Source organism: Phocoena sinus, chromosome 6, assembly GCF_008692025.1.
Source record: "Phocoena sinus isolate mPhoSin1 chromosome 6, mPhoSin1.pri, whole genome shotgun sequence".
Lineage (NCBI taxonomy): Eukaryota > Metazoa > Chordata > Mammalia > Artiodactyla > Phocoenidae > Phocoena > Phocoena sinus.
This window is the reverse complement of record NC_045768.1, coordinates 32,124,411-32,141,127: the sequence shown is the minus strand read 5'-3', so window position 1 is coordinate 32,141,127 and position 16,717 is coordinate 32,124,411. Positions and strand designations below refer to the sequence as shown.

At 36.3% G+C, this 16,717-nt stretch overlaps 1 protein-coding gene across 2 annotated transcripts in view; it reads right to left on the bottom strand.

Annotated features, from left to right (window-relative positions):
* Nucleotides 1-982: 982 nt before the first annotated feature.
* ERP44 (endoplasmic reticulum protein 44) overlaps nt 983-16,717 on the bottom strand; it is a 92,440-nt gene continuing 76,705 nt past the window's right edge. For both annotated transcript variants that reach the window (XM_032636218.1, XM_032636219.1), the window contains 2 exons: nt 5,874-5,976; nt 983-3,962 (listed from right to left, as the gene is read on the bottom strand). In XM_032636218.1, coding sequence (XP_032492109.1) covers nt 3,861-3,962; nt 5,874-5,976 — 205 coding nt within the window. In that variant the 3' untranslated portion in view covers nt 983-3,860. The remainder of the gene's footprint in view (nt 3,963-5,873; nt 5,977-16,717) is intronic.

The following is a 16,717-nucleotide window of genomic DNA, read 5'->3' as shown; positions in this document are numbered from 1 at the left end:
CCGGTGTGCTGTGCAAGAGGGACCTTTGACACTTCAGCTAAAGGCTAGGTTTGAGTTATCTGCACATGGATTCATATAGCTTCCCATTCTGAGTCATGTACTAAATAATCTAAAAAATAACTTTAAAACTGGAAAATCTTGCGACTCTGGTCATCTGGATTCTGAATAAAATGTTCATCTTTATGACAAATTGAATTAGTAAAAAGTCTCAAATATAGAAATATTTTATAAATATAGTTTTATTACTTGGAAATACATACAAAAATTCAAACACAGCTAAAAAACAGTTGCCAAGCAGCAGTCCTATCCAACCTGTTTTAATGAACACATAAAACAGTTATAATCAGCATAAAACAATTTAAGTCCTAAAACAACTTATTGTCTTCAGGGTCTTTAAATATTGGGCTTAAAAACTGATTATTCTTTAGTTATTTAAATCATTCCCCCAAATATAGACTACTAACATTTCAGTTTGGTTCATATTTTATTTAGAAAATAGCAAAACCCTTTAACTAATGATTTTGAAAACTGGAATACTATTTGTCCATTTCTAGTCTTCTGTTACTTTATAATCTCCATGGTGTCTCAGAAATTCCCAACAGTTGCTAACAGCATTTGCAACATCCAGCAGCTCTCTGCGATACTGAATTTTGGGCCTAAGAATCCTAAAATTATTCAAGGTGACAAGATTTTTACTTCTCATTTTTGCAGTTTTGCTTATGTCATTTTATTTTTGTCCACGCAGACTAGACCTCCTTGTCAGAGAAAAAAAAAAAACACTGAATTATTCTGCTTTTCCAGATTGTTAATCCAATATACTCCTTTTCTATTCTTTTTGCCGATTCAGGTTTTTAATTCTTTCTTGGCAACTTCAGCATTTTCTGCTGAATTTTTTTTAAAATTTAAGCTCATTCTGAGCTTTAACATTTCAAACACTGATTTTTATATTTCACTTTGCTCTTTTTGGGCTTTATCATGCCAGTTTTTCCTTCTTTTATATGTGATCTTGACAAATTGACTTCATCAAAGAGCTCTCCATGAGATGCTTTAGATGCCCATTGTCTGTCTTCCTCTCTAGGTCCATTTAACTTAAAAAAGGTTCAGAATTTCATCTAAAGTAAGTTTTCATCCTTTTATGGTCCCCCTCACTACTGTAACACTTTTTGAAAAACTGGGAAAAGGTAGTGGGCTGACAAGCAGTCTAATTTTGGTTTTGCAACTCGACTATGTTCTTCAGTCTAGTCTAGCATCCCTTCTCTTCACAGCTAAGGAGCCTGAGGCCTGGAGTAGATTGGATAAAATTAGAAGACTTCCACCTGTAATATTCTCTGATTCGTGCATGGTTCAGAGGGGAAGAAGTCTAAATTGTGAGTTCTAGATTCCTGGAAGTTCTCTCTTTACATCCAACTGATGACAAATCCCTATGGAATCTCTTGTATTTGTTCCTCTCCATCTCTGCTGTTACTGTCTTAGTTCTGGCCATTATCCCTCCTCTACTGGACTCAGTTTAATCATAACCTAGACTTGCTGCTACAGTGTTCTTTCTCAAACTTAAATATGAACATACTTGCCTGCTTAAATTTGTTGCTGGATCTCTACTGGCTATGATACAGTAAAAACCCCTTCCTTAGCTTGGCATACAAGGTCCTGCACAATCAGCTCCAACTTTCTTTCTCACTGCCCTAGCCACAGGCCTTCTCCCCACCCCGACCCTGCACTAGCCCTGTGGCAAGAACTTATTTTATCTAGTGCATTTTGCTGTTTCGCACTTGAGCTTGTTAACTTTTTATGAAATTGGGCACCAAGTCCTCATGAGTGCTGAGCCTTTCAGGGATACAAAATTACCCAAGGTCACTGCATATCTCATTCATTCAATAAACATGATGATGACTACTAAGTGTCCAGAAATGCTAGGCACTGGAGACATAGGCATACAATTCAGTATCCTTGTCCTCAGTGGCTTCACACTCTATAGAGATGACAGTGATGATAGTGGCAGGGCTAGAGCTTAAGTCCCCATATGCATGAATGCTAAATAAAGTCTCAGATCCACTCACTTTTTTAACAGGCACTCAGTTATCTTAGATCACACTGAACATGTGCTCCTTGAGGCCTTTATCATAATAACTACTCTAAAACCAATTCTGTGCAACACAATTCTTAAGTGTTATCTTTTGTTTACTATTTTTTAAAAGCCAATTACAGGATTACAAATTTATTCCAGTCAACTGCAGGTGCTTTTGGTTTTGTGTGCTAGTTTAATGTTTGTAAATTTTCATTCTGACCACCTCACATTTGGTCCATCTTCTGACCTGAAGACTGTAGCTCTGATTTCAAAGTTAATGATTAAAAGCAATGAAGAGAACAGAACTAAGCCCCAACCTTTAGGAAGCTCTGTCCTGCTTTTCTAGCATCTTCTACTAAACATGCCCCTTACTACCTTGTTAACAACATTTATTATTCTAAATGAAATGATGGGTAAGTCATGCATAACTAAGAATTTTAGGCTGATTTTTAAAAATAACAATCATTATTTATTATAAATATTTATTTTAAAAGAATTGGAAGATGTTACATATATTACATACTACATATAATGGCACATGTCAGCCTTTTAAGCTTAAAAATAATCTTTCCCCAAACTGGGATTGACTTAGACTCCAAGTATAAAATGACTCTTGGCCTATAGCACCAACCCAGGCCCAGAGGAAAGCCAATTTTGAACCTGTCCTCTGGCATTGGGCTTCCTGATATGACACTTGAGGGTCCTCTCCCTCTGGTTTTGTTCCCTGGCAGTATTGAGGCCTGGCACAGGGACCCATTTGACTACACCGCAGGCCTAGGAGATCAGGGAATCTATAGGGCGTAGGGTCCTCTAACAATTTTACAATGGAAAAAGCAAAACAAAACAACCTATGTGCCTTATTGTCTTCATTTTTGGTCTATACAACTAGAACAAGACTACAAGACAGAAGAAGGTTAGAATTACTGAAATACATTTTCTCTGCTGGTTTTTCTCTTTGGAAATTTAAGTATCGTGATAGGAGGAGCCTTAAAAGTCATCTAGTTCAATATTGGTAATCTGTTCCACTAGTATCTTCTTTTCCCAGATTTAGGTATAATTCAAAGTTTTAAATGCCATCCATATGACACTTTGTTAGACAAACACATAGAAATTTAATAACACTTTTCATTTTCTTTTTCTTAATTCATAAGGACAATTCCTGCCAAATGTTCTGGCTTATGGCTCTCCTCCTCTTCATAGTATGTTTAAGTTACACATTAAGAATCCAAAAAAACCCACTATGGAATTTTCATAAGCAACATCCAACCAATCAGTAAAACACAGTACACAGTGTGAAAATTTTAATTTATTCCCCCCCCAAGTATCCAGAATACGTACCCTCTTAGCTTTGAGAAATGTGATAACTAAAATAACCAACAGAGGTGATCATATATAAAGAAAAGAAAGAAAAGCACATACTACACAAGAAACATATCTAAGTCCTCCCCAACCTAGTAGTGCAAGTTAATGGTATATTTCTGGCAATGTCACCTTTCACTTGATTTATAAAAATTTTACAAGACAGAGGTAAAGCAAAGATAGACCTCAGATTTAAAGTAAAGATAGGCCTCTGATTTTTATTTATTTTTTAACCCTAGCAGATTTTTTAAAAGAGGCTGTATTAAATGACAATACATTTTGAGTCAGGGAGAAAAAAAAAATTAAAAGCCCAAAACTTCTTTCAGTTTATTCAAAATAAAAATACACATAGAATTATGAAAATATAGGTTTACTATTTCCACCATGTAAGTTGATGCTGCTGTTTGAAAGGCTTGCAAATTGTTTTTCCAAGTTTTTAAAGCTCATCTCGATCCCTCAATAAAGTATACCTATATTCACTGGGTGCTAGTTTCTGGAAGGAGCTCTCAGGTGGACTGCTTGCTACATCTTGGACTTCCTACAAGGGAAAGAATAAAACATTTTTACATCAGTATATTTTATAGTTACAATATTTTAAGAGTATTAGATGAATAGTAATTGCCCTTTAATTATTTGCTTAATAATCAATAAAATATAGCTACTATATACCAAAGACAAGAGTTAAGTTTGAAATCTTGCTTTCCCCATTTCAGATGCCCTTAACTCAGATTCTCCAAGGCAGGGCTGCCACAGAGCCATTAACCATGAACCTGATGACAGTTCTGAGGTGTGGTGGAGAAACAAAATACCTGACGCCTGGTTACTTTCCTAGAATATTCTGTAGAGGCAGCATAACCCTAAGTTAGCCAGAACCCTTCCCTCTTACAAATGACTGCTAAGATTATTAAAGGCACCTACTCTGAAGATAGAGACCTGGATGCCAGCAATTATCAAAACTCAGTTGACGTAAGGAAGAAAAACACTTCAATACTGCAAGAAATTAATTTCTGTAGTATTTTACTTGTACACCAACAGTACATAAAAATATACAGTGGAAATATGAGTGACTTCCAATAATTTCAGAGAAAAGACAGTGTAGCCTATCTCTACACCATGAGCTCCTCAAGAACAAACATGATTATTATTGTTTTAGTATTTCCTGTAGTTTACATAGGCACATAGTACATATAATAGTACATGATATATATATATGTGTGTGTGTGTGTGTGTATAAAAAGCACATTCCCATTATAATCGGAAGCAGTGTGTCCACAAACTTCCCTTATTAGTCATGTTCCCCTTCCCCAATATATTAATTTTTTGCTGACATGTTTTGTTTAAGCTGAAGCTATATTACTATGAAACGAACATGTATTTGGTGCCAACTATGTATTAGTATGCAAAGATGAATACAATGAGTTCAGTGTCTAATGGAGACGCTGAAACAAATCAGGATAATATAATAATAGCAAGCTACATCTTTTCTTAATCTGATAAAATACTAAGCAGGCCTACTTTGGGATACTGCCAACAAAGTTTTCCTGCATCTGTAGTTGCTCAATTATCAAAGAAAATGTGACCTCAGATTTCAAGGAAAAAGCATGTCATCAGATTCCTAAAAGGAACTCTTAACGTTGAACTTAATTTGACTCTTAAAGAAAAATCCACTTAGTTTTTATTTTTCTTTTACATGTGGTGGTTCTTTGGACAAAATAGTGGATTGAAGTTCTGGGCATAGGCAATAAGAGTTTTGGTATATATCATCTTCCCTCAGTATAATGGTAATAGACGTGATATAAATCAATAATGCATCAAAATGCAAATTTAGGAATATTTAAGCAAAACTTATACAGAAGTTTAGAAAGTTACTTGTAACAGAAATTCTCAGGTTAAAAAATATATATCTATATATCAAGCAAATATAAAGTTGTGCTGATAAATAGTTGTCCAGCATTCTAAATCTCAAATGGAAAAGCTGCATTAAACTGTAAGTTTTGAGCATTATGAACACTGTAGTGATGAGGGCTCTTAGGATATCAAATCATTATTTTCTTTATAGTATGGTCAATCTCTCAGCCACAGAGGAAGGCTTGAACAATTAATGGAATCCACTGATTCTTCACTAATTACCTGCTTCTAATCCCTACCTCCTACTTCTGTATGAAGCCAACTGTATTTAACCCTCTCATAGCCATTTTCCACAAAGGACTTACTCAGACAACCTTCATTTATATGATCAAGAAACTATATTGTAATATTCTTGCAACTTCTCTGAAGGTTTAAAATTTTTTAAAGGAACATAATTTGTATATTATCTAGAGTTTGTTCAGAATTACTTTACAAAGACATTCGGGGCAGAAACTCAAGCCTATGCAAGAGCTTCAGAGTCTCCTCAACACTAATTGAAAAAGAAAAAGAGTTCCCACTGAAAAACAAACAAGAGTCCTACCTGTCCTGGGGCTGTATCAGTTGGGTCAGGACCATGATGGAATTCTCTGTGTAGTTTTCCAGAATGTAAGTCAAATACGAACTGCTTGAGTTTTCCAGGAATTCTAAAACCAAAGTAAAATAAAAATTTAGCTTAAATTATTTAAATGGACTTATATCTCTTTTACCAACTTCACAACATTAAAAACAATTTTTAAAAAAACTTACCTACAATTCCACCATCCTACCATAACTATTAACAAACAGGCCAGGTACATGTCAAACATTTTGACACAGTTGTAATCATGGTATGTAGATACTCAATTTTGTCTTCTAATGCTTGCATTTGTTTTATAGACATTTTTCTATGCTTATTGTAACAGATGCATCAGAGTCTATCAAGATGCTGTCCTAAGACTTACTCCCTTACTGTTGGGCATTAATATATTTTCCTTAATATATATAACTGCAAAACTTTATGTTCTGCAGAATTACACTAAAAATAATAGGGGCTCAAGGGAAAAATAGTGTTAGGGACTAACCACTTAAAACTATGTAGCTTTGTAACCAGAGTACTACTAAGAGCCTAGAGCAAAAATATTGGCACCCTTCAGCCTCCTCCAGCATTTGAGCCCTGTGTCAGCCAGGTGACCCTATGTAACCTTAACCTGGAGCTTAGCAGTCCTCTTCTGAGATGTATGTAGGTCCTTGAGGGCATTCACTGCCAGCACAACCAATTTTATCAAAATAATCTAAACCAGGGTGTAGCTTTTTCATGTTTTTCTTAAACAGAGGAGGAAATTTCTTCACAACTTCTTCAACCACACAGACGGTTTCACAGTGTTCACAGCTTAACACTGAAAAGCAAAGCACTTCTCAAGGCCATGAAAGTGGCCTTATTTTTTTTAATGTCTTCATATACCACTAAGGCATTGTCTTTTATGGTGAAAAAGGTTTCTTTGGTGGCTTCATACTATTCTGAGGAATATAACATGAACCAACACAACTCACTATACACTTGACATCATTCCCATAATTCCCAGTCATTGTAATGAGCAAATCTGCAGTACAGAAACATGCACTGTAGCAAAACAGACCAATATAAAGCTAAGCAGATTTATATATCAGCTGTTTTTTCTTCATAATTGTTTCCTCGAGTTGTATCTGATAAAGTAGGAGTAATAAGTTAAAGAATAAGAACTTTAAACAAAGTGTGGGCAAATTACAGGCACAAAACATCGATATCTACTGCTACTTGTCTACCTGTTCTCTGAAGTCAGCACATCTGTCTTTGTTTATTATTAAAATTTGTTTCACTAATTTGATAAGTAAAAGACACCAGCGTTTTAATTTCCATCTCTTCAGAAACTAAGCATTTTTTCCATTGTTTTAATTTATATTTCTGCTCATATGAATTGTCCTCTACCGAGATCAATTAAAATTCATTATATTTTTAAATAGAAACACTTTGTTTTTCATATCCATTACAAGAATTAAAATGCACGTCCACAAACACTTTAATTCCTTCAATAGAACTGACTTTTTAAATCACTACTTTTTTGGTAGCATACCTGGCTTGTGTTAATATTACCAGTTTCTTTTTCTTTTTATCCTCTCCTGAGGTCCTGCAAGTGCTGTTTCTTCTCTTCAATAACTCCCACTGAGATGTAACAGCCAATAACTTCATTGTACACCCATTTTGGCTCCCCACTAGCTCCAGTGCAACAGAGGCCAGCAGGTGCCAAATGCACAGTTTACAAATACAAATGACTGTCAGGTAGCTGTATTGACAGAATGCCTCTGAAAGGTTCTCTGGTACAGAAGAAATTGCATATGCACTAGAGATAAACATTGAGAGGATATCAATTTAAATTTAATCTGACATCATCTACTGTCACCCACAGGAAAGTGCTAAAATATATCCATTCAATTCAAAGAACTGCAAAGAATCTATAATGTTTAAGATAAAGCCCCTGCTAATCTGTTATTTTACAACGTTCAAAGATGATCACAACCAATACAGTGTGAATTGCTTCTGCTAGTCGAGCAATAATTTATAATTAGATCTTAAGTGTAACAAATTCATAGAGTACACTCAAAACAGATTTGTCCCCAGCTTGAGTTTTTTCCCCTTGTCAACATATGAGAGAATTGTGAGCAAAAAGCAAAGACGAGAGATAGGATGAATCTGAATTGATGTGGTAGAAAAGATTACAAAAGAACTCTTATCTAGCTTGTGGCTAGAAATTATCCATCATTACTAGGTAACAATCAGTGAATAAACAATATATTGTCAAGAAAACAGACAACATGGTTATCTGCAAAAAAGGAGAATAAATGGACCCTTGCTGTAATAAATTCAATTATACTTTCACACTTTAAGGTATACTTTTTCTAATCAGAACACCTAAGTGTTTCTCTCCCATCCTCCACTTACTTTTTTGTTTACAGTATTTATTTTTAGGTGATGCAAAATTTATACAGTGAAATGCACAAAACATGTTAAGTGTTTCATTTAAACGAGCTTTGACAAATGCATACAAGGTGAGAAGTATTTTTATTATTTTAAAAAATTTACATAGAGTAGAATTCATTTGGGGGGCTTAAGTTTTATATTTTAACATAGGCTTATAGCATCTTGTTACCACCTCCACAAATAGGATACAGAACCAACACCCTTTTTTTTTTTAACTCATATCTTCCTCTTCCCCTTAACTCCTGCTGATCTGTTCTCTGTTCCCATAATTTGCCTTTTCCAGAATGTCATGGACATGGAATCATACAGCATATAATCACGAGACTGGCTTCTTTCACTTAACATACTACATTTGAGATTTATCCATTTTGCTGCATGCATAAAAATGTTTGTTCTTTTATTTATTGAATAGAATTCCACTGAGTGGATATACCACAACTAGTTTATCCATTCACCCACTGAAGGACTTTGGGTTCTTTCTAGATTTTGGTGATTGTGAACAATGCTACCACAAACATTTGTGCACAGGTTTTTGTGTGAACGTAAGTTTATTTCTATAGGAAAAATACTGGATTACATGGGTGGTGTATGTTTGACTTTTTAAGAAACTGACGAATTGTCTTCCAGAGTGGCTGTATCATTTTGCAGTCCCACCAGCAATGTATGAGAGTTCCATTTGCTCCATATCCTCATGAACACCTAGTATTATCAGTATTTTAATTTAGCCATTCTGAAAGATGTATAATGGGATCTCATTCTGGTTTTAATTTGCATTTCTATAATGAATAATGATGTTGAGCAATTTTTCATGTGCTTATTTGTCATTCATATATCTTCTTTATATTCTAACAGTATCTTTTGTGGAGCAAAAGTTCTTAACACCATGAAGGCCAGTTTATCAATTGTTTTCTTTTATGGATGGTGTTCTATCTAAGAACTCGTTGTCTAACACCAGGTCATGAAGAGTTTCTCCTACATTTACTTGTAAGAGTTTTACCTTTCAATTTTGGTCTGTGATCAATTCTGACTTAATTTCTTTTTTGGTATGAACGTGTTCTGGTGGTCCAGCACCATTTATTGAAAAGATTATCCTTATCCACTGAATTGTCTTTGCACCTTTAAAAACAAATCAATTACTATATTTGTGTGTCTATTTCTAGATTCTCTTTTCTGTCCCACAGCTCTATGTACCTACTTTTTCACTGATATTACACTGCCGTGATTATTTTAGCTTACAGTGTATCTTAAAATTGGGTAGTATGAGTCTTCCAACTTTGTTTCTTTTTCAATAGTGCTTTTGTTATTCCAGTTTTACCTTGCCATACAAATTTTAGAATCAGCTTTTCTGTATCTACAATAAATCCAGCTGAGATTTTGATTTAGACTGCATTAAATCTATAGGTCAGTTTGGGGAAAATTGATAACAGTACTGAGTCTTCCAATCCATGCACACAGTATGTTTCTTCATTTCTTTTGGTCATCTTTGATTTCTTTCATCAGCATTTTGTAGTTTTCAGCATATAGATCCTGTACATATTGTGTTAGACTTACACCTAAATAGTCCTGTAAAAGTTTTTTCCTTTGGAGTATTATAAATGATACTTCAAAAGTTTAATGGTTTCCAACTGTTCTCTGTTAGTGTATAGAAATAAAAGTGATTTTTAAAAAGTTGACCTTGTATTCTGCTAAAAGCACTTATCAGTTCTAGAAGCTGTTTTGTGAATTCATTGGGAGTTTTTACATACATAATCATGTCATCTACAAAGAAAGATAGTTTCTTTCCAGTCTGAACACCTTTTATTTATTTTCTTGTCTTATTGTACTTGCTAGGACTTCCAGTATGACATTAAATAGAACTAGTGGGAGTGGGCATATTTATCAAAAACAAGAAAGTACTTAGGAAGAAATTTAGCCAAGAAGGTAAAATATCTGTACACTCAAAACTATAAAACACTGACGAAAAATGACAAATAAATGGAAAGATACCCTGTGTTCATGAACTGGAAGAATTAATATTGTTAAAATGTCCATACTACCTAAAGGAATCTAGAGATTCAACACAATCCCTATCAAATCCCAATGGTATTTTTCACAGAAATAGAAAAAACAATCCTGAAATTCATATGTAACCACAAAAGACCCTGAACAGCCAAATCAATCTTGAGCAAGAACAACAAAGATGGAAACATCACACTACCGATTTCAGCATATACTACAAAGCTATAGTAATCAAAAAACAATATGGTACTGTTATAAAAACAGACACATAGATCATTGGAACAGAATAGAGAGCCCAGAAGTAAATCCAGACATTCATAGTCAACTGATCTTCCACAAAGGTACCAAGAATACACAATGAGGAAAGGGTAGTTTTAATTTTAATTTATTTATTTATTTTTGGCTGTGTTGGGTCTTCATTGCTGCATGCAGGCTTTTCTCTGGTTGTGGCGAGTGGGGGCTACTCTTCGTTGCAGTGCGCAGGCTTCTCATTGCGGTGGCTTCTCTTGTTGCGGAGCACAGGCTCTAGGCGTGCAGGCTTCAGTAGTTGTGGCTCACGGGCTCTAGAGCACAGACTCTGTAGTTGTGGTATAAGGGCTTAGTTGCTCCAAGGCATGTGGGATCTTCCTGGACCAGGGCTTGAACCCGTGTCCCCTGCATTGGCAGGTGGATTCTTTTTTTTTTTTTTTTGCGGTACGCGGGCCTCTCACTGCTGTGGCCTCTCCCGTTGCGGAGCACAGGCTCCGTACGCACAGGCCCAGCGGCCATGGCCCATGGGCCCAGCTGCTCCGCGGCACGTGGGATCCTCCCGGACCGGGGCATGAACCCGTATCCCCTGCATCGGCAGGCGGACTCTCAACCACTACGCCACCAGGGAAGCCTGGCAGGTGGATTCTTAACCACCGTGCCACCAGGGAAGCCCAAGAAAGAGTAGTTTTTTAAATAAATGGTGCTGGGAATCACATGAAGAGGAATAAAACTGGACCCCTACCCAATTTTATTTTGTGTATCTCTCTCACACCATATACAAAATCAATTCAAAATGGATTAAGGACTTAAATGTGAGACCTGAAACTGTAAAACTCCTAGAAGAAAACATAGGCATAAAGTTTCTTGACATTGGTCTGGGCAATGACTTTTTGGATATGACCCCAAAAAGCACAGGCAATAAAAGCAAAGATAGGGCTTCCCTGGTGGTGCAGTGGTTGAGAGTCCGCCTGCCGATGCAGAGGACACAGGTTCGTGCCCCAGTCCGGGAAGATCCCACATGCCGTGGAACAGCTGGGCCCATGAGCCATGGCCGCTGAGCCTGCACGTCCGGAGCCTGTGCTCCGCAACGGGAGAGGCCACAACAGTGAGAGGCCCGTGTACCGCCAAAAAAAAAAAAGCAAAGACAATGCAATTGTATCAAACAATTGTATCAAACAAAAAAGCTTCTGCACAGCAAAGGAAACAACAGAGTGAACAGACAACCTACAGAATGAGAGAAAATATATGCAAATCATATACATGGTAAGGGTTTAATATCCAAAAACATAAGGAACTAACACAACTCAATAGCAAGAAAACAAAAGCCTAATTTAAAAATGGGCAGGGGACATGAAGAGACATTTCTCAAAAGACAATATATGAAGGGCTAATGGGTACATGAAAAGGTATTCAACATCACTAGGCATCAGGGAAATGCAAATCAAAAACCACAATGATTTGCAAAATGCACAATGATTTTACAAAACTCACACCTGTTAGAATGGTTATTATCAAAAAGACAAAAGATAATAAGTGTTGGCAAGAATATGGAGAAGAGAGAGCCGTTGTATGCTGTTCATGGTAATGTAAACTGGTAAGGCCATTATGGCAAACAGTATGGAGGTTCCTCAAAAAATAAAAATATAACTACCATATGACCGAACAATCCCACTTCTGTGTGTATACGCAAAGGAAATGAAATCAGTATCTTGAGATATCTGCACTCTCATGTTCATTTCAGCATTATTCACAACATCAAAGATAGAGAAATAACCTAGTGACCATCAATCAATGAATTGATAAGGAAAATATGGGTAAGGTTTATACACACACACACACACACACACACAATGCGATGTTATTCAGCTTTAACAAAGAAGGAAATCCTGTCATTTTCGACAACATGGATGAACCTGAATGACATTATGCTAAGTGAAATATGAAAAAACAGCTCACAGGAGCAGAGGACTGGTGGGCACCAAGGACTGAGTGGGTGGGAGACATGGAAAAGTGCTGGTCAAAGGATACAAAGTTTCAGTTATGCAAGATGAGTAAGTTCTGGAGATCTAATGTACAGCATGGTGACTATAGTACTAATATTGCATTGTATATTTGAAATGTGCTAAGAGAATAGACCTTAATTGTTCTCACCAAAAAAAAAAAAAAAAAACAAAAACGTAACCACGGGAGGTGATAGGTTAATGAACTTGACTGTGGTAATTATTTCACAATGTATACATATATCAAAATATATCTTAAATATATGCAATTTTGTCAGTTATACCTCAGTAAAGCTGGAAAAAAAAGTGGGGGGACATATAATTTGGAGTGGAGAGGGAACCAATCTATGTGTGTTGAGCCAGTCAGATCCTGGAGGATGTGAACTAAGAGATACAAGGAACACAGATGATTTGATTAGAGTTACAAAGTCATATAGAGTTACAAAGTCAAAGAGTTATAAAATCATATAGAGTTCATGCTAAGTCCTGTCATGATAAATCAGAACCACATCCATGGGGCCTCCCTGGTGGCACAGTGGTTAGGAATCCACCTGCCAATGCAGGGGACACGGGTTCGAGGCCTGGTCCAGGAAGATCCCACATGCTGCAGAGCAACTAGGCCCATGCACCACAACTACTGAGCCTGCGCTCTAGAGCCTGCGTGCCTAGCGCCGGTGCTCCAAGACGAGAGAGGCCACTGCAATGAGGCCCGGGCACAGCAATGAAAAGTAGCTCCCGCTCACTGCAACTAAAAAGAAAGGCCACGCACAGCAACGAAGACCCAATGCAGCCAAAACTAAATAAACAAATTAAAAAAAAAAACACATCCATGCAGAAGTTACAGCACAGCAGCAGAAGAAGCTGCTATCCTGAGAGAAGGATGGAGCACTTGTGTGAAGACGGAAAAATATTGTATATCTATGCTGTCAAATACAGGAACCACTACCCGCATGTCGCCACTGAGCACCTCAAATTGGGTTTAGAGTGCCTGAGAAACTGACTTTTAATTTATATCATTTTAATTAATGTAAACTTAAGTATTCATATAGGGCTAGTAACTATCATATTAGACAGCACAGCGCTATGATCATTATTACAAAGGGTGAAAGACAAGCACAATCAGTAAAAGACAATGAACACACCAAAAAAAACGAGAAAACAAGGGAAAATCATGATGGTGTCACAGAACTCAAAGTGTTCCACAGCACCCAAAACTATAAGAATGTTAATGAGGATGAATCAGGTAAAGTCCCATTACTAGCAGTGTTATTTATTTTTTCATGGGAAAAACCTGGATTTCAAACAACAGGGGTTATTTAGACAAATCATGAAACAATCCATTCAAAGGCAAGCTATCTGACCATTAGAAATAACAGAAAAATATTAATGACATGGGAAGATGTTTATGTGGATAAAAAGAAAATTCATAAAATAGCATAGCTCTAATTTTATAACACATATATAGATCTCTTGTGGATTTATGGGTGATTTTTAATTTATTCTTTGGCATTTTATCAACTTTAAGAATTATCCACAAAGAAGATAAAATTTTTATAATCAGAAATAAGGAACAAATGATATACTTAACACACACATACAAAGAGAGTAGACATCTTTGCCTGGTTCCTGATCTTAAGGGGAAAGCATTCAGTCTTTCACCATTAAATATGATATTAGCAGTAGGTTCTTTGTAAATGTCCTTTATCAGATTGAGGAAGTTTCCATATATTCCTAGTTTGTTAAGCATCTTTGTCATGATGGCTATTGAATTTTGTCAAATGCTTCTTGCATATGTTGATGTAATCAGCAGATGCTGAATTACTCTCACTGATTTTTGAAGGCTGAATGAGCCTTGCACACTTGGGATAAAGCCCACTTGGTTGAGATATATTATTCTTTCATACACTGCTGGATTCAATTTCCTAATATTGTTTTCTACTTTTTGACTCATACAATAATGTAGTTTGAACTCATTCAATGTATTACAGTGTAAAAACACTGTATCTTGCCATTTAAGTTACTTAACGTCTTTGAGCTTCAGCTTTCTGATATGTAAAACAAGAACAACTGCTTTAACTATTGTTTTTATAGTCTAACAGACTTGGATTTGAATCCAAATATATTATTGCCTATAATAATCATAGCTAGCCTTCTAATAGCACTGACCATGTATCACTGTTCTAAGAGCCATAGATATATACATTCATTTAATGCTCACAACAACCCTATTAAGTAGATGCTACTATTATTCCTATTTTACCGATGAGGAAACAGAGGCATAGAGGTGGTAAGAAATTGCCCAGGATGATATAACTAATAGGTAACAGACTGGGATTTAAATCTAAGCAGTCTGGATCTAGAGTCTTGTGCACCTAACCACTATGCTATATCACCTCTATAGTGACTCCACTTCAGTAAAGTTTATAAATCTCTCAGAGCCTAACTTCTTTATTGTAAAAGTGGAAATAATACCTATCTTCTAAGCTTGTTATAGATTAACTGAAAACACATACAAAAGTATAAAGTAAGGCTGGTACAGTGCCTGGCTCTGTCAGTGTTTGATGTCTATTTTGCTGGCAGGACCAAATAAAGTAAAATATACTGGAATGATTTGTAAAATAAAAAGTACTTATAAATACTACGTATCAATATCAGTTGTATGATAAGTACGGTATATGAAAATAAAAATGGTGTTTAGGGACCTGGACCACTGTGTATATTGCCCAGTGGTTGACAGGAGAGACACATTCAGAGAATCAAAAGTATACAGATAAATAGGAGAGGTGGGGAATAGGGAGGGCAGATGGGTAGTTGATAAGTATTAGGATATATTCCAGATATATACATTCAAAGTAGTCAAACTCTTAATCTTGTAATAAGCAGATGAAACTAAAAGCAAAGCACTGGATGAACATCTACTAATGCCATTACAAAGCAGTTAGTATAGCAAGAGATAATAAAAACTAAATAAGGTTTGCCTTTTAAAAAGATTTCTCATGAACTCATTTGCAGGGCAGAAGTTGAGACACAGATGTAGAGAACAAACGTATGGACACCAAGGGGGGAAAGCGGCGGGGGGGTGGTGGTGTGATGAATTGGGCGATTGGGATTGACATGTGTACACTGATGTGTATAAAACTGATGACTAATAAGAACCTGCTGTATAAAAAATAAAATTTAAAAAAACATAATAAAAAAAAAGATTCCTCGGCACCATTTTTTTTTCAATCAAGAAAAGCCTGATTTGGGTAAAAAAAGAACCCCCTAGACAATGAAGAACAAAACCAGATTCTCAGGGTTAAAGGGGAACTTAATGGTGACCTGATTTTAAACATTTCTATTACCTGTCCCTCCAAGTTCTTTACCATTTCATTCAGTTCCTGGTTGGTTCCCTCTAAGTTCAATGAGACAGGCTAGAGTTCATCGTGGCAGACAAGCAAATTGCTGAATTAGGGAGATACCCCACCCCTGTAGTTTCAGTCTCGTCTCAGCTCACCACAACCACCCTCAGCTGAGTACTTCAAGGAATTACGATCATAATTCTCAGTGATTTAGTGATTTGGAAGAAATGACCTAGAGCCCAGAGTTGGGGAACTCATTAGCATTAGAGTAGCCTGTTAATTTTCCTAGGAGTGACCTGAAGTCTGTCCTGCTGCTTTTTCCCATCACTGGGGCTCAAGTGGCAGCTTACATAAGAACCCTTAAGCAAAGGAACAGATGGTAGGGTATTTGCAGGCCACAGTTTTTTAGAAGATAAGATTCTCTAGAAAGCCCTTCCACAGTCTTATACCAGACCCCATCATTGATTCTCTTCTCTCGGGACTGGAGAACATTTCCTAGACCTACCCTCATGTGTTCTTGGGCTTCAAAACTTCCCCCCATTCCCATCTCCATATAAAAGTTTTTCCTTTACATTTGGCAAGAAACCAATCTGGTCAATCTATAGAAAAAAACTAAGGATTTAGAGATCTGTGATTTAGTTTCCGGTACTAGCAATACTGTCTCTTCAAACATCTTTCACATTCACACTTACACTGCTTTTATATATACTGAAAATGTAACTGCTTTGGTATCAAGTGTTATGAGCTTGGGATTTGAGGGTTCAGTATACTCTGACATGATTCCTAGCCCTGCCACTAATTA